The sequence below is a fragment of the Pteropus alecto genome, unplaced genomic scaffold (genome assembly GCF_000325575.1).
Source record: "Pteropus alecto unplaced genomic scaffold, ASM32557v1 scaffold23, whole genome shotgun sequence".
Lineage (NCBI taxonomy): Eukaryota > Metazoa > Chordata > Mammalia > Chiroptera > Pteropodidae > Pteropus > Pteropus alecto.
This window is the reverse complement of record NW_006435837.1, coordinates 3,230,409-3,244,805: the sequence shown is the minus strand read 5'-3', so window position 1 is coordinate 3,244,805 and position 14,397 is coordinate 3,230,409. Positions and strand designations below refer to the sequence as shown.

At 32.5% G+C, this 14,397-nt stretch overlaps 1 protein-coding gene across 4 annotated transcripts in view; it reads right to left on the bottom strand.

The window, feature by feature from the left end:
* The window catches only part of RPS6KA3 (ribosomal protein S6 kinase A3), a 99,144-nt gene that overhangs the window by 24,458 nt on the left and 60,289 nt on the right, over positions 1–14,397 (bottom strand). For all 4 annotated transcript variants that reach the window (XM_006911620.3, XM_025046589.1, XM_015589158.2 and 1 more), the window contains 6 exons: positions 11,277–11,357; positions 10,402–10,481; positions 9,691–9,797; positions 6,501–6,538; positions 6,149–6,291; positions 5,895–5,965 (listed from right to left, as the gene is read on the bottom strand). In XM_006911620.3, the coding sequence (XP_006911682.1) occupies positions 5,895–5,965; positions 6,149–6,291; positions 6,501–6,538; positions 9,691–9,797; positions 10,402–10,481; positions 11,277–11,357 (520 nt within the window). The remainder of the gene's footprint in view (positions 1–5,894; positions 5,966–6,148; positions 6,292–6,500; positions 6,539–9,690; positions 9,798–10,401; positions 10,482–11,276; positions 11,358–14,397) is intronic.

The following is a 14,397-nucleotide window of genomic DNA, read 5'->3' as shown; positions in this document are numbered from 1 at the left end:
GCTAAGGGAACAGTAGGAGATATCTAATTTAACACAGGAGATTTTAAAAGGCCTTAAATGCAGGTTGAGAATTTATTCATTTGGCCAGTGTTTCCCCAACATTTTATTGAATAACATTAATCTCTCCAGATCCTTAACAATGACAACAACAAAAATTTTTCATGATCCAGTGAGTTTGTGGAATGCTATCTATTATATCCCCCTGATGGAGACAGAGAATAAAACACATTGCATATAAAAGGCTGAGAAATCTAGAGTAAAGAAATCAGAGTTTTTCTAACCATTTGTTTCCAGTACTTTGCTCTCAGAGGATAGCTAACAACATCTTGTAGAACTAGGGTTCTGTTGAAAAAAATCTGGGGAAAAACTGCCATATTAGGTAACAGGGATAGAGCAGAGGTCTTAAAAAAGTTCGCTAACATGACCAGATTTATTTTCAACTGCAGTGTAAAATGACCTGGAGTGGGAAGCGGTAGGAGGTAGTCGGCATTCTCCTGAGGAGCTTGGCCCAGTTGTGTGGGTAGGAGTTCAGCATGATCTGAGAAATGTATGCAGTGCAATGCAGAGGAAAGGCTGGGGTACTGAAATATTTCTGAGAGTAAACTTGGTGAATACCTGCATGTGTGAGAGAAAAGAATCGAGAATGATTTTCAGGTTTCTGGCTCGAGAAGTAGGCTGCATGGAAATGCTAATTGGGAATACAAGAAGAGAACGGTGAATAGAGATAAACTTAGTTTAAAACTGTTAAGTCATGCATGACATATGCTTTGGGAGAGCCAGGCAGGTGAGTAAATGGAAATGTAAGTCTGGTGTCTGGTAAGTTAAGGTAAGAAAGAGTGATCAGGGAGTAATTAAAATGTTGAGAGTAATCACAGGAAAGGCTAAGGTCAGCCAGGAAAATAAGTAAAGACAGGGAAAAACAGCATATCAGAGATGGAACCCTGGGGAACAAGAACATTTAAAAGGTGATCAGAAAAAGGACAATTTGAGCATTAAAAAAATGAATGCAATTGGCTGAATCACACCGATTATTAAATCCCATGAGTTAATTATATTAAAAAAAGAAAAAGAAAAGTCAAAACTAACATAAAAATCCAACTCATTGGATACCACCCCAAGTGGAAATAACTAGGACTCTGACAATTGAAAATAATTAAGAAAATAATTAAGCATTTATTCTGCCTTTCTTATTTGAGCCTTATTTCAAGGTAACTAAGTAGGCCTAGCTGATGAAGGAAAGCTCATTATTTCAGAATATAGCAGCTAATGAATGAAAAAGGAATAATAGTAATAAAAAATCACCATTCTTGAATCCCTAGTAAAATAATTGTTTCAAGTAATGATTATCGATGGATGAAATTAAAGTCTGACAGGGAACTGTACAATGGAGGGGGGGCTAGCTGTAACCATGGGAACTCATACTTAAAGTGGAGTAACCAAGTGTTGTAAGCCTCCTGATGTGATGTAATAGGGAGCAAAAGCACAAACTATGAAATAATCTTGCCAAAAAAGTTTAACCAAAAATAGGAAAAAGGAACAAGTTAAACAATATCATAAGGGGAATTAAAAAATTTCCACACTCCTTGAAAAAGACTAATTGTTATATAACTTTGGTAACAAGGGAGCCACCAGAACTGGTTTTAAATCTGTTCAATTGATCAAATAGTTTTTTTTTCTCCTGCAAACCAACCAATTAGTAACTGTTCTTCATCTGCAAAAATTAGCCAAACAAGAATGGGCTGCCTCCACTAACCACACTTGAATGCCAACTGATCAACAACAGTCTCACCCAAGTAACCACACTCTTATAGATGATGTCAACCTACTTATGACTCTGAAAAGCTGCCAGTTTTTGAACTCCACCCTTCCCCAAAACCCTACATAAGAACAGTGGTCTACTCTGCTTGGAGACTCTACTCGACCAGTATCATCACTCTCCCTTACTGTAGTAAGCATTAGAATCGGCTTTATGCTTTGTTTCAGATGTTGAGTGGTCTCATCTACAAAGTGGAATTCTAAACTGATTCGGTTTCGACAAGTAAATGGAAGGGAAAAACAAGGATAGACTGTTCTAAATGAAGAGAAGCTTAAGAAATACAACCGAATGAAATGTGCAGATTTAATGTGGGACTTTAAAAATATCATTTTGGAGAAAATCTGAAAAATCTGGTTAAGGATTGGTATTAGATGATACCTAAGCATTATTACTAGTTTTGTGAGATGTGGTCATGTAAGAAAACATCCATACTTTTTAGTGATGTAAACTGAAATAAGTGAGAAATGATATACCTGGAATGCTTAAAATATTTCAGTAAGTTAGAAAAAAAGGAAAAAATAAAGCAAATGTGGTAAGATCTTGACGACTGTTGAATCTGGATAATTGGCATATGTGTGTTCACTGTATTTTTGCAAATTTATGTTGGAAATTTTTCATAATTAAGAAGAGAAAAGCAGGCAGAGAAGGAATGGTCAAGCAAAAGAGACCAAAAGAGGAATGGTTAGAGAGGTAGGAGAAGCTGATGAGAGTAGGAAAAGCTAAGGGGGGATGGAGTGGCCAACAGTGTCAAATATTCTTCAGAGAGACCTTCCTTTACTGTCCCATCTAAAATGGCTCCTGCCCCAGCCCCTTCCCTTACACTTCAAGAGTACCTTGGTTTATTATCCCTATTGCTTCTATTACTATCTGAAATTATTATATTTTTATTTGTTAAAATATTAATTCCTTGTCTCCTCCACTAGAATGAAAGCTCTGTGAGACCAGAGATCTTCTCAGTCTTGTTTACGCTGCATCCTAAGTACAGGCAGCAAGACTTCAATAATCTGTTGAATCAACTGTGTGAACAAATGGTAGAGAATCACATTTCTAACAATCTGCCACTGGTTTAAGCAACCAGGAGCTCACAGATGACAACACTGAGAAAAGTTTCAATAGAGTGGTGGGAATGAATGACAAGTAGGCTGTGGAATAAAAGCAGCCAAAAAAATGGTAACAGAAAGAGTACTCTTTAAAGAGGCTTTGTGTTGAAAGGATGCAGGAAGATGGTTCAGAAAACTGAATAAAAAAAGGCTAGGTTGAAAAAAGGTTTTATATTTTTTTTCTACACCAGAGTGTGTTTGTGAGCTGAAAGGAAGAGGCTAGAGTAGATGGAGTGATGAAGGTTCAGTGAACATTCATTTATATAGCAAATATTTTTTAACCTTTTTTATTGTGAAGAAAAACATAAAGTGCAAAAAACAACAATAACAACAACAACAAAAAAACCCAACTCAAAACCAAAGTACACAGCTCAATGATTTACCACAAAGTGAATAATCATCTGACCAAGAAATATAACATCACCAGAATTCCTCATTCAAGTAACCACTTTCCTTATTTTCCCTCAGGCTTTTGTGATCTAAATATGGACACTAAAAACTATGCTTTAGTTCGTCTGCTTTTAAAACTTTATAAATAGAATCATATAATATTCATTCTTTTGTGTCTGAACTGCCTTTGCTCAACATTCTTGTGAGATTTACCCAAGTTGTTGCATATAACTGTGGTTTGTTCATTTTATTTGCTGTATGGCACACCACACCCATGGGCCAAAGGCCTCAGCCTGTTTTTGTATGGCTTTTGAGCTATGAATGGTTTTTACATTTTTAAAGTACTGGAACAAACAATAAACAATAATATGTGACAGATACTGTGTGTGGCCTGGCCTGCAAAGCCTAAAATATTTACAGATAGTTTTGTCGACACCTGCTGTATTGCATTGTATGAATATACCATAATTTTTTAAATCGATTCTTTAATCTGTTAACGATCCAATTTCCACTTTTTGGCTATTACAAATAATGGTGTTATGAACACCTTTGTATTTGTTTCTTGATGTGCAAGTACCTTGATGCATATTAAGTAGGTGCATGACTAAAAATGGGATTATCAGATGAGAGTATACATAGATTTGATTTTAAAAGATAACGCCAAAAAATCGTTTCCAAAGTGGTTATACGAATATTTATATTCCTTCCAGCTATGTATGAAAGTTGCCACTGCTCCACATCCTGTCAGCACTTTGTATTGTCAATTTGTTTATTGTTAGTCACTCTGATGGGTATGCAGTTGTAGCTTGTTGTGATTTTAATGTGCATTTTTTGATTAATGAGGGTGAGCATCTTTTTAGAAGTTTATTGGCCATTGAATATCCTCTTTTATAAAGTCCCTAAATCTCCTACCCATGTCTATTGGGTTCACATTTTCTTATTGATTGACTGGAGTAATTACAGTTATAGTAAAACTTGGTATTTGGTAAAGCAAGTCTTCCTATTGTGATCTTCTTCAGAGTGTTTTAGCTATTCTTGGTCCTTTCTATTATCATATTAAAATTTATGAAGTTCCATATAAAAAACTTTTAGGATTTAAATTTGACTTGCATTGAAACTACAGTTATGCTGTCCAACATGGTGGCCACTAGCCACATGCAGCCACTGACTGAGCACCTGCAATGTGGCTAGCCCAAATTGTAAGTGTAAAATGCACAATGAATTTCAAATAAATATGAAAAAATAACATATCATATATCATTAATCTTCTAAATCTTCTAGATCTTACAATCACATCTTCTAAAATTTCTATATAATAAAACAAATATAATAAAATATATTACAGTAATGTGCCACTTAACAAAAAGAATACATTCTGAGAAATGAGTCATTAGGTGATTTCGTCTTTGTGCAAACATCGCAGAGTGCACTTACACAAACCTAGACGGTATAGCCTACTACACACCTAGGTTATATGGTATAGGCTACAGCTCCCGGGCTACAAACTTGTATATCTTGTTACTACACTGAATACTGTAGGCGACTATAACACAATGGTAAGTACAGTGTACATCGCTGTATGTGCTATACTTTCATATGAACAGCAGTGCAGTAGGTTTGTTTATATTAGCATCACCATAGACACGTGAGTAATGCATTGCACTATGATGTTACGATGGCTATGATAGGAATTTTTCAGCTTCATTATAATCTTACTGTGGGCCACCGTCATATATGCAGTCTGTCATTGACCGAAACATCATTATATGGTGCATGACTGCACAATTTTAATTTTTTCTTCTTACTTTTATGTTGCTACTAGAAAATTTTAAATTACATGGCTCATATTTTTATTGGATAACAATGACCTATAGAATCTACATTTTTACAAAACTGGGTCTGTCATATGAATACAATACAACCGTCCATGTTATTTTGTTCTTCCTAAATATTTTTAACTAAAATTTTCTAATTTTCTGCATAGAGTTGTTATATAACTTTTGCTTGATTTATCCCTAGGTATCTGATATTTTTGATACTATTGTAAAGTGTATCTTTTAAAAACATTCCATTTCTGTTGCTAGGATACAAACATGAAACAGATTTTATTTATGGCCTTTTTCTCCAGCAACTTTGCTAAACTCTTATTAATTCCAAAACTTTGTATGAAGATTGAGATTTTCTATGGACACAATCATGTTATCTAAATAATGACAATTACATTTCTTCCTTAAACCTTAACCTTTAAAACCTTAAATGATACTTCTTTTGCTTGCCTTACTGTTCTTGCTGGTACCTCTAAGACAATGTGAACAGAAGTGGAGTAATCAGAATCCTTGTCATATTCCAAATCTCAAAGGTAAAGTTTTCAATATTTCACCATTAACGCGAAGATAATATCAGTACTCTAAATCTAAGGAATTTTTTGTATTTAAACTACATAATACTGATGTCATAATATTGATGAATTTCTTAGTTTTAGTTATTTCTTATAGCCAACACTCTAAAATCTCTCTCTCTCTTTTTTTTTTAGTTTGAAGCATTTATTTTTAAATCTCATCAAAACATATCCACCAGGGAGTACTTACTTAAGGATCATAGTCATTGTTTCTTTTCGATCTTTTCCTTGAAAAGGCAGTGTCCCAGTGAGCATCTCAAACTACGAAAAGGCAAAATAATCAGAGGTATTAGTCAATAAGTATAAAATCTCAAGGTCAGAAGGTAAGAAAGCATCATCTTAATTACAATCACATCTTCTAAAATTTCTATATAATAAAACAAATGATTTATATATGTACTATATTCATTACTGAACTTCTCAAAAAAACACCCCAAACCTTACCATCAACACACCAAAAGACCACCAGTCCGCACTCTGAGTATGACCTCGACGATTAACTACTTCTGGAGCCATATATTCCACAGTTCCACAAAAAGAATATGCCTTCTTTTCATGGTCAATAGACTCTTTACTTAGGCCAAAATCTGCCAAAATAAATATCGAATTCATAAATACTCTACTATAATTTGCACACATAAAGTTTAAACTTTGAATTCCAATATTTACATTTATTAAAAATTCTAACCCAAGTTTTTAACACAATGTGTTACTCATTATCTGTACCATGTTCAAACGTCAAAGAAATTTATATAGAGAGTAGGAGAGAATATTTTAACAAAATGAGGATTTTTACCTGTTAATTTGATGTGACCTTCTTCATCAAGAAGTATGCTGGAAAAAAAAAAAAAAGACAAAGTCAGAAATTCTTTTCAAACCACTAGAGATTTACAGAAGCTAAAACTGAGATTACTTTGTTAAGCATCAGATCACCACATTTATTCTAAAATATTGCTTTAAACAGTGAATAAGAAGGTAAAGAAAAAGGAGGAGAAAAATTATGTTTTGGATACACATATATAACAGATCCCAAAGGCAAAGCCTTATAAACTTATAGTGAGTCACGGGTACTTGAAAACTACTAAGAAAAGAACCAAAACCTATATACTCTTCTAAGTTGCTCTTTCTAATGCCTTTCTGCAGAGATGGCCTAACTAGATTCCCTAGTACTTGCACAATAGACAGAGGGTCCACGTATCTAAGTCAAATGTATTAAAGTTGTCATTGTTGTTCATTTTTAAGGCATCTGACTCCATCATTCTTTCCTAGCTTTTTTTTTGACATGGCCTACACAATCTTCTCAATACACCTTCCTCACACTCCTTGTTTTTCATCAACCCATCCCTTCACTGTATATTCGCCAGTGTTTTCTCTCAGTAAACAGTGAGCTCCTAGAAGGTTTCACTTTATTCATCTTGTAGCTAAGTGCCTAGCAGAGTACAGACAAATAAGAAATGTATGTTGAACAAATGGGACCAGTCTATAAAGGGCCAATAAGGCACTGCAAATAGTTTGGGCTTCTTTTCAAGGGCACTGAAGACCATTAAAGGTTTATATGTGTGGAGGGTAAAGATAATCACATCTGCAATTTTAGAAAATAATTTCAAGGGAAAAATAAAGGGTATGTCGTAAGCTCTTAGATATGGGTTGTAATAAAGAAGAACAAATGGAGAAGAGACTCAGGCTTCTGGCTTTAGCAGATACGTGAGTGGAAAGAAACATCATTAATCAAGGAGCTATTGAAAGTACTAAGCTATAAACCAATAGTGTGTTTCTGAATAGGTATTTTAGCATACTGACTTCAAAGGTAGAGTAATAAACTATTTCACTTATATTCAAAGCTATGACATTTCCTTACTTTTAATTCTAACTAAAAAAATGTTTAAGCCAAATTTTGTTATAATAAAATTTTGCTATGTCAAAATTACTACCAATCTTCCTATGACATCAATTCAACTATGATTACAATAAAGTTTACCGCTGAGGGTAATTCAGTAGGAACATATTTTTCAATTCTCTTCATAACAAGGGACTTGTTATGAAAAAAAAAAAAAAATCTTGATTATGCTTGATTATAAAGCAGACCAACACATTTAGGGAATATAAAGGGAATTATTAGGTATCGTGGAAATCATCTATCTTTCTGTCTAAAAAATATATGAAAGACAGTTCTAGAAACAAAACAAGCCTCAAATCATTCTTGATAATTTTGAGAGAAAAAAATAAAACTTGGCTAAAAGGGTATTACTTATGCCTTCTAAAACACTTTTAAGATAACCATGCCCATCCTTTATCTTTCAAAGAAAAAGTCAACTGTATTATTCTCAATAACAAAGTTCCCTTTCAACTATTAATAATTATTTTTAACTATATTTATTATAACAGAGTTCTAGTTTAAAAGTATCTGGAAAATCCCTCCCAGTACATAAAACAATTGGTCTGAGAAATTTCTGTCAAATTCTATATAATGGTCTTTACTTGGATCAGTTAACAATTAAAGTTATTTCAATGTAATAGCATTTTCTAGACAGGTATGAGAAAGATCTCACTACAAGTGATCTTATTCGACTTTTGAGGCAGAGTCCATGCTTTATCTATAATTTTGTGGCCAATGCTAATACAATGGTCTACAATAAAAAACATTCAATTAAATGATGTAAAACACATATTTTTTTATTATGAATGTTTAATCTTATGTTTATAGTAATTTTTTCTTCTAAGCATTATATGCTTGAATAGTGATTCCCACTAGGAATTATATTTTATGTAATGATAGTTAGAAATTGGGAAAATGATAAGAAAACCTCAGTAATTATCTGAGGAATAAAAATAGAACCAAGTGAAACTTATCCAAAAACAAAATATATGAAAAACAAACATAAAACCTGCAAGTATAACAATTTTTAAATGATCCTTTAACAGGATTCCAAAAAAACATTTCCTGTTTCCTACTGTAATATATTGAAAATTTTGCATGTAACATTTTAATGTAATATTTAAAATCTTGATAAAGATGATGGCTGCATAACTGTGAATATACTAAAAATCACTGAATTTTATACTTTAAGTAGGTGAACTGTCTAGTATGTGAATTACATCTCAATAAAGCTCTTGATTAAGAACTTTAAAATTCTTGATAAAGTAAGGCTCTTGTTTATATCCTTAAAAAATAAAAAAACCTTTCTTACTCAAAGTGGTAAACACTAAGAAATTAAAACACAGAAGTGTGTACAAAACTAAAAGTAGAATTACATTAGCTTCTTGATAACTGCTATTATCAAAGTGAGAGGAAATCTGCTCAACTCAAACTTAAAATTTGAAATTCTGTGAAGAAAATTTTCAATAAATGACATTTGGAGGAAAGCATTAGCTCTTTGCCATACCTCATACCAAAAAATTTCCAGATGAAGTTAAAAGTAAAATAAAGAAACCATAAAATGAGAAGAAAAATATCTCATCATGAGATTGGAAATGCCTTTCTAAGAATAAAAGTCATGGAAGAAATCACAAAAGAAAAGACTGAAAGATGTGACTGAGGAAAAAAATATTTGTGTTGGTTAAAATAACATAAAGTTAAAATTAAAAGATAAACTAGAAAAATGTATTTGCAATATATGTCAAATAGCTAAATTCTTAATTTGTAAAGGTCTTTTACAAATCAATGGGAAAAAAATTACATTCCAAAAGAAAAATGAGGAAAGGCCATGTACAGAAAAATCACATAAAAATACAAATTGCCAACAGACATATGAACATAGATTTCAACCTCATTAAAAATCAAAGAATGCAAATGATGCAAGATAATATTAACAGAAATTTTGATTAACAGATATTTAAAAGTATGACAATACTTTTGTTATGAGAATACACAGTGTAACACATTCACTCTAATGCACTGTTTGTGGTAGTTCTATGAAGTAATTTTATTTTTTATTACCTCCTAAGTAATGATATTACATTGTATTCAACTTAGCATGATTCCTTACTTTTCTGGTTTTAAGTCTCTATAGATTATTCCCAGGCTATGCAGATGGTCTAAAGCAAGTGCAAGTTCAGCCAAGTAGAATTTGACATCTTCTTCTGTGAACATCACCTAAAATAAAATAATAATTTTTCTGTCTTTATTTTCTTTTTGTATCTGTAATTTTTAAAGTTCTATCTCAGAGTTTAAATATTCAAAAAATTATAAATATGTTATTATAGGTAGTTTTATCCACAATTTACTTATGAAAGAAATTTGCAAAAATGATCAACTCAGTCAACTAATTACTTACTAAATGCTCGAAATGCACTGTGGGGGAAATAATTTTACATTTTGTTAAGAAACAACTGTATTTAGATTGTGCCATTGTTGTCCCACTACAGTTAACATCTTAGAAATGAAAAATGATCTTTAAAATGCATGCTGAATTTCCACTACCAACTGTTTAAAGATATCTTGTTGATATCTTATTGTTTCTGAAAAAACTATAACTAAAAGAAGCAGGACAAAAGACAAAGTCGGTCAATCAATTTAAAGTTCGACTTTTAGAATAAATTCAAAAGGTAGGAAAATAACTCTTTTTGGCTCTGATTATTCAGTGTAAGAATCATGTGCCACTAGAGAAAATCTGAGAAGCATAATATTGATATACAACAAAGCTTTAGTTGAAACAGGATAAGTATAAATTGATTAAAAATAAAGATTAATTATATACCTCTTTGGATAAGCGTGTAAACAAATCTCCTCCCCTGAGAAAATCCAAAATAAGATACAACTTCCCTTCAGTTTGAAAAGCTGAATGAAGAAATAAAAATTATGTTTAATCCACCACAGTTTATTTTCTTAGGCTTATATTAGGTCCACATTCGCAAAGGAATATTATTTTTAGCAAATTAATAATTATATCATAGATTCAAATTGATTTTTATTTAGAAGATAACCACTGATTTCTCTTAGTTTCCATGTGGAAATGTTAAATACAGTACTGCTTATTACAGAACCGCTAGAACATTTGTTAGATTTTCTTTAAGCAATAGTGTCTCAGGAAAACAGCAGTTCTAAAACATGTAATCAATAAGAAAAATCCCAACAGAAAAAGACTTATTTAAACATGAAACAAAATACAGAAACTACGTCACTTAACTTCAGAAAAAATGTGGGTTGGTTAGCTTTAATTACACATGGTAAAAATCACACGTTTACCCACCAAGAAAAAGCACAAATGCCTTTAGGGAAAAGAAAGGTGATAAAAGTTTCAGGACATTAGAGATCTTCCTTGATTTTAAGTTAGGCTAACATATATGGACTAGAAAATGCTGGTAAATTGTTAATTAATATAATAAAAATGATTATTATTACCTGTTCTTATGGCTACCACTCAGAAACTATAATGTTTAAAAGAAACATAAGCTAAATGAAACAAAAGCTTCTGAAATTTGTCTAAGAAGTGACAGTTTAATTTCCATGACATTACTATATGTATCTGCTAAACACATACGTATAAATATCTATACACATTAATGTATCTGAATGCACTCAGGGAGTCAGGATGAGGTGAAGAAACAAGGTGGGAAGTGGTTCATAACTTACCATAATGCAACTTGACAATAAAAGGATGATTAACTTCTACCAAGATATCACGCTCCATTTTTGTCCGAACACGGTCTCGAACTATAAAATATTGCACATATGACTACATTGCAATAGCTTTCAGAGACAATCTTTAAAAGAAAATATTTTTGGTGCCTATTTTAAATAAAATTTTGCTTATATATATAAAAATCTGAATTTACATTTTATACATATTACTTTTGAATTCTCAAATAACTATATTTTTACTAAATTATATAACCAGAAGAAATTATATATATTTATAAAATCTGTGCTTTAAGTTAAGAAATAAATATAGAGAACACGTCAGATACTGGCTTTAACATCAAATTTATAAGTATATAATCAGTTATGAAAAATAGCCAAAAAAAGGAGTAACTTTTTAAAAACAAGGCATCCCACTAAAATATTAAAACACAAAAAAGTGGAATAGGTTTCAATACCCGTATAAATCCTATCGACTCAAGTCAATAAACATTCATTAAGCATCTATAAAATGTGACAGATGTAGGGAAGGATGGGTATATCCTGAAAGGTCTGCTTTGAGGGAGAAGAAATACTGTGGTGCGGCTAAAAGAGCAAAGGCTTTTCGGAGTTAGAAAGATCTAAATTCAGATCTGTGTAATCTTGAGCAAGTTTCTTAAACTCTCTGAGCCTCAGTTACCTCTCGTCTCTAAAATGGGGAAAACACCACTATACCTTTGGGGATTGTGTGACCATTTGAATAAGGTTTGTACATCTCAGATCCTGGTATATAAGAGATACTCAATTAAATGGTAGCTATAGCTCCATGAATATGATAAAGAGACAAAATGATTTATAACCAGCAATAAGTAGTACAGGAATTCAGAAAAGAGAAAGATGTTTTACTCACATAGGAAGTCTAGAGGGAAGAGGTGGGGCTAGGGACTTTTAGAATAGAATTTAGATGGGTGGGAAGGACTGGACCTAGAGTAGAAAAATCCAGGTACAGTGTACCAGCGCAAACAAGGACATGGAGGCACGCATGATAAACAGGAAGGAACCAAATCAGTGTGGAAACTGGGAAGGTAAAGCAGGGAGGATCCAGATTCTTGACAATTTGTAATGCCGGGAAGAATTTATGTTTGACCCCCATAGACAAAGCTCTCTTTTACCAAACAAACATTTCCTGAGCAAATTCTATGTGTCAGGTACTGTAAGAGAAATACAAATAAAATAATCTTTGAGAAGCTCATAATCCGGTGGGAATAACAGACAAGTAAATAAATGATTAGAATACATTGTGAGAAGTACTAATTGTGTTGGTAGCTCAATGAATTTAAGAGGTGAAAATGATCATTCTTTAAAGTTTTAATTTTTTTTCTGTTGTACAATAAAAAGGATAAATCATAGATAACTTCTATTTCTCAGGCCAGAGTGACCAAATGGTTGTGCCAAAGATTAAACAGAAAGAAAGGTAAAGAGAGTCTTTTTGGGGGGAGAGTGGAGACAGAGAAAGATGAGTTGGTTTTCTTTTCAATTTAAGGTAACCACAGATATTTAAAACACAGAAATAAAACCTACGGGAAAAATAAACAAAGAAGCTAAAAAAAAAAAAAAATCCTGTTTGCCATTCTAGCAGTTTTCCACTTACAACTGGGAGATTTTGGTGCCAGTGACTGAAAATGGTCAGACCAGGAATAGGAATTGACTGCTTTTTAACTTTTTAACTTGGTTCAGCTAGTGTAGCAAATTCAGTACCAACCTCTAATTTCATTATCTTCTCCTATCATAACAACTCTGGTGTCTTATATCTAACAGTCCCTTTCTATTATTTATGTGAGTGAGGTTCATCATCGAGGCCAGATAATTCTCTCCCAGTCTAGCCCAAATCTGGCCCTTTTCCATTGTTACCCATATAATCTTAGATTAGGTTCCTATTACTTTAAATTTCTACCTCTTTCAATAATTATACAAACCTTACCATTTAAAAATCACTCCTCTGTTCAGTAAGCAACAAAACTATTCATCAATGTATTTACTGTATATTTCTCTTCTATTATTCTACCATAATGAAAAAAATATTATTTGGGAGTCAAAAGGTAAAGTTTAGTGGCCATGTGAATAACTAACTAGGTGAGTTACCTTAGTCAAATTCTTTCACTGCTTAGGGACTACCTGCTTCCTTCTCTATAAACTGAGAGGCTAGAACAAGATGATTTTCTTTCTATTATGATTATCTTGATAGTTTCTTTATATGTAACACTGATGAGACTTTGCTTAGTTGAAAATGAGCAGTGAGATTCACTCAAAAGAATTCTTTCATTTTGTCTGAGGTAGGGCTGTGCAATAATTCTAATCTTGTTTCTTTTACTTATGTAAAGACCTAGTGACAAATACAAACCACCTCATAATCAGGAATTCTGATTAGGATATAATAGTTCATAAGAAGGCACGTTTTATATTGGTTAAACTCTAAACCCTAATATAGAATTTCTTAACATTGACTCATGTTGGCAAAGCAACTACAATCCTCTGAAACAATTTTTCTTATATACTAGTTATTAGATTTTAAACTCTTCTTGACTTGAATACAAGAGTGAACAAGAAGAAATGCTGTTTATGTTTCTAGGGTGATGTATTAAGAAACTGTTTTAAACAATGGTTTATAAAACCTTCAGGCCCAGAAACTACTTTATTAGGATAAAAATCTCCATAAACTTAACCTAACACTATTGATTTCTATTTGACCCCATTTATTGTATTAATAGGAACTTTAAAATGGAAAGAGGCTTCTGGTTAAAGTGGATGTTTTACTTTCTACTTTCTTTCAAACCCCATTGAAATTACAATAATGGAAAAATTATGCATAAGCTCACGAGGACCGAGAGCAGGAGAGGAAGTCGTAGCAGAAGAAGATGAGTAAGTGGAAACTCACACAGCAGATCAGAGAAAGCTAAAATGTAAGCCTAAGGGAAGGAAGCCAATGAGTAATGAGCAAATTCTTGCCACAGAATCCTTTCCAATCAGCTTTTCGGTACCTCACTCAAATGAGAAAAAGATAGCGAAGGATCCCCAGGCATTTGAGGAAAGGCTCTAAACAGGAGAGACAATTATCAGAATAAACAGAAAAAAATGG